The 7,414-nt window shown below is 34.1% G+C and overlaps 1 protein-coding gene across 1 annotated transcript in view; it reads right to left on the minus strand.

Annotated features, from left to right (window-relative positions):
* Positions 1 to 4,800: 4,800 nt before the first annotated feature.
* LOC107042463 (7SK snRNA methylphosphate capping enzyme) overlaps positions 4,801 to 7,414 on the minus strand; it is a 24,714-nt gene continuing 22,100 nt past the window's right edge. Inside the window, exon 4 of the mRNA XM_015263516.1 lies at positions 4,801 to 5,985. Within this exon, the coding sequence (XP_015119002.1) occupies positions 5,329 to 5,985 (657 nt within the window). The 3' untranslated portion in view covers positions 4,801 to 5,328. The remainder of the gene's footprint in view (positions 5,986 to 7,414) is intronic.

The raw sequence follows: 7,414 nt of genomic DNA on the forward strand, positions 1-7,414 counted from the left end.
CCAAGATATTTAATGAGAACTAACCAATAGTCAAAAGGGACTTAAACTGTTTTATTACTTCGCTAGTGAAGTCATGAATTGGGTTTCATAAAATTTTTCATTGAATAGAATGATAAAGTTTAAAAATTGGATGAAAAATATTTGATACCTTTTTTGTAGTTTTTTTTTAAGTGGAATAATTTTAACAAGTTGGAACCAATTGAAATGAAATCTGTAGTAAAGAATGACGTCGTAACAGACATTGTGAATCACTTTTTAATTTTCAAGTACAATTCATGAAAATAAAGAGGCATCCTGTGGAAAGACTTCTTTCTCTCAGTGTGAGCACAAAATTATTTACCAGGAGATTTTACGATTCTAGCAATTGACGAGAGAATATTTTCCGATTTGACAAAAGTAATTTTTTCTCTCAGTGTAGCAAAATATTTGTAATTACATTTTTTGTAGCTGTCAATGAATTCTACAAAAGAGGTTTTAAGTCTTATTGCTTCGCAACTGAAGCTATGCATTGGGTTTCATAAAAATTTTTATTGAATAGAATGATGAAGTTTAAAAATTAGATGAAAAATATTTGATACCTTTTTTGTATTTTTTTAAAATTGGAATAATTTTAAGTTGCAACCAATTGAAATGAAATCTGTAGTAAAGAATGACGTCGTAACAGACATTCATAAAAATAAAAAGGCAGTGATTCATGCAGATATCAGCATGGAACCCATGAAGTTCGATAATAACTTGAATATGAGCAAAAATTCGGAGTCTGATTGAATTGATGTACTTTTTTATTCGATTTTGAAGAGGAAAAAGAGCGCTTTTTCCTGAATTCACAAGCTTTTGCAAGTAAATGCTTTACAAATGTGTTTCAAAAAATGTGAGCACTCAAAAAAAATTTTTTTTTCAAGTGATGATTAGTTATCTTCTTAAGGGGAGACCGCACTAGTATTTCAAAATCGCAGGGGCCTTTATCGTACTGAGTTTTCTACTTCAGTTTTAGTGTAGACAAAATGAGAAAAAATTAGGTTTTTATTTTTTATAACATTAAGTTGAATTTTGGGTTACAAATACAGAATATATGCATAAATATAACTAAATGAAACTTTTTAAAAATTACCGTTTTTTTAGTTTTCGCATTTGTTTCTTCAAAATTGCTACAGGTAAAAAAATCTGAAAAATCATTAGAATTAAAGGACATAATCAAACATTGAAGTCTAAATTTTTTCAGCTTTTCTTCATCATTCTTCTCATTGTATTCTGAATAAATGACTCGAAGAATCTTAAAAAAATCCGACTTCAGTGATTTATGATGGAGTTAAATACATCTAATTTTTCAAATTTTTCACAGCCAATTTTGAGAAAAATAAATTAAAAAATCGAAAACCAGAAATTTTCAAAGTTCATTTAGTTATGTTTGACAACAAATTACGTACGTGTGACCCAAAATTTTAGTTAATCAGTTGAGAATTGCGTCATGACGACACTTTTGAAGATTTCATTCCGCTTAAGCCGCTTTCTGATTAATAAAAAAATTGAAACGCTATATTTTCTGTTTTTCAGTGTGTTATTTATTTCCTCATGCTTATGAATTTGTATAAAATTACTTTTTATTGAGACTCGATGTAGTTTACTCTGAAGACGATGTTTGAAAATTTAATATTGTGCTTCATTTGTTTTCTTTTTTAATTATTTTATTTTCTATTATTTTATTATTTTCGTCCGTGTGCATTCAATGAAGCGTTATTAATGCTCTATTCTTGTGTTTTTTGCATTATTTTCCTGGAGTTTATAAAAGTTTTTTTTCAAGTCTTTCGACGTTGGAGTTAAGTTTTTTTTCTTCAAGTTTTTTTAGTTACCAAGTTGTTTTGACGCAGTTTTTTTGATAGAATTTGTTGACGAAGTTTTTTTAATGGAAGTTTTTTAAACGTGGCCTCATCAGCACAATAGATGAGGGCTCCCATGATTGCGAGACTGAAGTGCGGTCTTCCCTTAATATTGACAAAAATTTTAACCCACCAACCAGAGTTAATGATTCAGAAATGATGCATGAGGCTTAAAGTTTGTAAATAGCAATATTATTTGCTTGGGTACTCCAGAATATCCCGCAACCAGTAGATTCAGTGTATTTTTTCACATTCCCCCTTCATTTTCATTTCTGTTTCCAGTTTTAGTTTTCTAGTTCATGAAAGATCAATTTGAAAACCAATCCCACAAAGACTCATACATAAAAAGAAATTTCTTCGCTTCATTTCGCCAAAGCAACTGCAGCTAATTTCTCATAATTACTAGACATGTTCGTTTCATATGTTTCCCCATCAGGCTAAAAACCTACAGAATTTTTCTCGACCATACAAAAATTGAATTTTTGAAAAACGGATGAAGTGAATGTCCCAGTACCTATCTCTGTGTCAGTAGCTGAACTTTTTTAAACATTAAACAGTTCAATTAATTTTCTCGAGTTCTGCAATTTATTATTTGGTGCCACATTTTGGCAGTCCATTGAGAAGACCAAATGGACACGCTTGAAGTGTTGTGTTTTTCCCATAAAAATTCATCTTCCATTTGCGCCTTCTGCTACTGAGACATTCACCTTGAATATCCCATAGGTGTCGCATATTTTTCATCAATCTTCATATCCAACGATTAAAAAATTCACTGCAAAACCCTAATTAACCCATCACATATCAATGCGGATCATATTCTAATGAAGTTTGTGTTATGAAATCATTCTGTGACGTGATGTCATTTTTTTCCTGAAAATTCATGAGAACGGATTAGGGAAAATTTCACCCGTAAAATTTTAGAAGAAATTCCAAACACAGTATTCACTGCATCACAGAATTATTTCAGATTCACTTCTACAGAAAACCTATGACTATTTACTGCCTTTCAATTTAAAAAAAGTGTTATTACAACTGTAATTGATTCTGCATTGACGTAAAAGGAAATGAGTCGACTGTAACGGTATTTGTTAACTGTGCAATTATGTCGCTAACGAGGGTGTTCAGGTAGAAATGTCAGGCGAATTTCCTTGCTGCTGAGGAAATTCCCGGCAAAAATATCTTTTTACCCCTAGAGTCACTCATTAAGAGGATAATTAAGCAATTCAGTAATGTAATGGTAAAACGAGATGAGTTGATACAACAAATTCTTCATAGAAATCTTTTACTCTAGAAACCTCCCCTGAATATGTGAAAGGAAAAGTTCTTACATGAATTCAGTTTTTGCAGCAATCTCAAAATATTCCACAAAAATTAAACTCTAAGTAAATTATTTCGTGCTGTAACTTTTTTAATATCTTCAAATTTAAGAGAGATAGGAACTATTTCATCAGAACCTTTTTTGTAAAGCATAATGCGACCTGTGCAAAAATCCCCACAAGAATTTTGCTATTTATTTCCTTCTTGATGTATTCGGCAAAACCTGAATTCTGAGTAATCTCCATTTCTCTGCAAAGTTGCGACAGCAAAATTTGTCTAACTTTTTTTTCTGGAGCAAAATAAGAACCACTATCTCTCTATAATTCTGAAATACTCATAAAAACTACATTTGTTCTAGCACCAATCTATTGTAAATATCTTCAAGTCTAAGACAAGTCAAAAAATTCTTGCAAGGACCTTCTCAAATTAAATCGTCAAAAAAGATCTGTACACAAATTTCGGGACTAAAATAAAAAATAAAAAAATTTACTTGAAGATCAGTTTGCTTTGAATATCTTGGAATTTAGAGGAGATGGCGAAATTTTTGCACAGACCTTTTATAAAGATTTTATTTGAAAGGGTCCTTGTGAGTATTTTGCTATTTGTCTTCATTTCAGAGATTTTTAGAAAGTGGTAAAACAAAATGAGGAAATTTTACTCAGGCTTTAGTTTTTTAAGAGTATCTCAGAATTATAGAGAAATAGGACTTTCTGTGTAAAACACAATATACAGTGTGCCCTAAAACATATTTTATTTGGGGCTATTTGGAGACGAAAACTCCAGCGAAATTTTTGTCTCCGTCGTTTTGTGTAAGTTATCAATGAAAAAAAAGATAGCCAATCAAATGATATTGCACGATAGAGGAATCATATCCTCTTTCCCATTCACGGCGCAGGGATGCTGGGCTTGAATATCCAATCGATTACAATCAATTTTATCCCTCGATATTAAATGAGAATGCAGATATGAATTTTTTACGTCGACTCTAATTTTCAGGTGCATGGTGATAGAAAAACCATTTGTTCAGATCATTATGCATTAAATACCCAATTGAGCGTCCCCATTTTCATTCCTTCATACCAAGTGAGAGGAGACATATGAATTTTCAAAAAAAACGGAATTTCGCGGTGGATTTTTGCTTTATTGTCGAATAACTTCTTGGCAAAAGGTCAGACGAAAATTTTATCAGATTTTTCGTGCACAAATAATCCCTCCATGCTACCCTCACGATATGTACAATGAGCTCAACAAATTTTCCCTATTTCCTTAAATCTCCCAAAAATTCAGCTACCTCCTTTCGTCTCCCAGATATTCACCAAAAACTGAATCAAACCGATATTCACTCATTTCGCCTTCCCACTAAATTACTGAAACCTCTAAATTTTCTCCTATGACCAAGAACACTGAGAAAAAAACATATTTTTGCCAAATATCCTTTCACTTGAGAGAAGTATTAATTTTTTCAATACGGTATTTCTCCAGTCGAGTCATTCCCAGGCAATCCTCATTAGATTTCAATTACGACAATTATATTGCTGTACAAGATGATCATGTTAGTTATGACCTTGAGTGAAGTTCCTTAATAATTACCAATATTAAAAAATTAATCAAAATTATTTCCTCTAGAGAATAAGAAATTTAGGAAAAATGAATAATCATTGGAGGAGTTCATCGAATGATTATCCAGTGTCATGTGCAAGATAGTCATCCTCTAGAGCAACATGATTGCAATAATTGAAACGTAATCAGGCTCGCTTAGGAATGACTCAATTGGAAAAATACGATTTTGAACAAATAAATGCTTCTCTCAAGTAAATAAATATTCAGCAAAAATAATGTTTTTCCTCAGAAAAATACTCGTCATTGCGACCCAAATCGACTCGTTACCCCGAACCCCTTCAACGCAGAATTTCCTCGAAAACCTCATCATTGATCATGAATATATCCCCAGAACATGCGGAAAATGAATTTCGACTAGCTGCACGTTCCCCAGCGGCTGCTGTTCCCCTCCCTCCTCCTCAAACCGAAAGAAAACTTATTACTAAAAATGATCCTCAGTAATGAAATCCTCATTGCTTCCCACCCCTGCACCTCGATATTTCCAGAACAGTGGTTTCCCAGTGTCAACGATTATTTATGTGTTGTCGGTTGTCAGTTCATATTTACTCGTGTCCATCTCACCCTCTCCCCTCTCCTCGCTCTCCCCGGGTGTTGCTTGCCCAGTTGACTGTGAGAAATGACAGCTCCTCTTCACCCCCTCCTCACTCTGATCCTCACTCTTCGTTGTGGACTCGTTAATTTTTTTCTTGCATCCCTCCTTTCCCTCCTGATCATTTGGCCTTATTCCAACATCTGTGTAACACATCTTCTCAGGCTCAAACGCAGGCTGACTGTCATTATTGTGACTCGGTGTGTCGTAACAGGGGGTTGTACTGGGGGCATAGACGTTCTCGAATTGATCGTATTGACTCAATGACTCGACACTCCGCTGACTCAATTCCGATAAATTTCCACATCTTGGAAATTCACGTGGAAATAAGTCACGCTCAAATGCACGCCTCTCTGTGTCTCTCCTTTTAATCTGTCTGCCGATGAATCTCACTGTTGTCGTTGGAGCTGGGCTTGTTCCTGCTTTTGTGAATAACTGAATTGGACGCTGAAAACCCTTGGATGGGTGAGGGGGAATCGAGACAACTTCGCACTTTGTGAAACCAACTTCGGCTGAGAGGAGGTATTGAGTGAATTTTTGAGGGAAGAATGCAATGCTGTGATAATTTCTGTAGATTCTCTCCTAGAAATAGATAAGAAATATTACTAGAGGTGTGACAATGGGACATTGACAGTTTTTGGTGATGAGTAGAGGTCATGAAGGAAATTTCTAATTTACAAATTTTAGGAAATACATGAAATTATTTGGAAGTAAAAGAGAACAAAGTAATTCTCTTCTACTCGGGAAATTTTACGTTTCTGTTGCTGTAAATTTGGAAAATTGTTATTGCAAATTTGCTTTTAGTAACGCCCTTTTCGAATATTTGTTGAGCAGAGAAAGCAAATTATGTTTTCTTAGCCTGTGATCATATCACAGGCTAAGATGAAGGAGAATGTTTATTGGAGGTGTGATAATGCAAAATTGGCAGTTTCTGTTGTTGAGAGTTTCGTTAGTGAATAGAAGTTATTTAAACAATTTCTAAAATTTTAAAATTTCATATTGAAACCATTCAAATGACTTTCGAATAGAAGATAATTTTAGGTTTAAGAATAATGTCAGTATGTGAGTACATTTATGTAAACACTGACATTAATTATTACGTGAGAATTTTCTATTTTAGAGTCTGAAAAAGTTGTAGTGTTTTAAAATGGAATGACAACTTTTTTTCATCTCTGTTCCGAAGAATGTTCCGACATTCTGTGTGTATTTTCCCACTGAGAACAATTTACCCACGTGAAATTACCCTATATGTAGGATGTTATTGGAGATTATTAGACTGTGAGAATAAGACATACGATAATCTGAAATTGACAGTTTCTGCAGTTATGGGTTTCGTTAGTGAGCAGAAGTGATTAAAAAAATTAATAGATTTAGACCACTCAATTACTGAGAAACAGAGGATAATTAAGTTTGAGAAAAATGTCTCTATATGTATATATGTGTATGGAGGCACTGGAATGTGATTATTAGCTATGAATTTTCTGCTTTAGAGTTGGAAAATGGTGCAATGATTATGAAAATGGAATGACACTACATTTTTTTGCCTCTTTTACCTCGATTGTTTCGATAGTCTGTACGTATTTCCCCATTGAAAATAATTAACCCTTAGGATTATCCCATGGATAGAACGGAATCGTATCGAAATGGCTGTTAGAAAGGATAATCATGACATTCTTTCAACATCATTATTTTCAGTTCAATTCCAACTTATTTCAAGTTCAACTATCACGAGAAATGCCACCACACATCGGCCCTCCTCCCCTATCTGAGAGGCACAACAGAACGCATCAGCAGAGTACTCGGTAAACATAACATCCGAACGATCTTCCAACCCCCAAAGAAGATCGGACAGATGCTGCCGAGCGCGAAGGATCCAAGACCAGCCTTGAGTACACCAGGAGTGTACGAGATCCCTTGCTCATGCGGGAAAGTGTACATTGGAGAAACCGGGAGGAAGATCAGTACACGGATCAAAGAACACCAGCGGTGCTCCAAATACGGTCACTTAGAA

The sequence above is a fragment of the Diachasma alloeum genome, unplaced genomic scaffold (assembly GCF_001412515.2).
Source record: "Diachasma alloeum isolate Michigan unplaced genomic scaffold, Dall2.0 Dall_scaffold_00472, whole genome shotgun sequence".
NCBI classification, from domain to species: Eukaryota; Metazoa; Arthropoda; class Insecta; order Hymenoptera; family Braconidae; genus Diachasma; species Diachasma alloeum.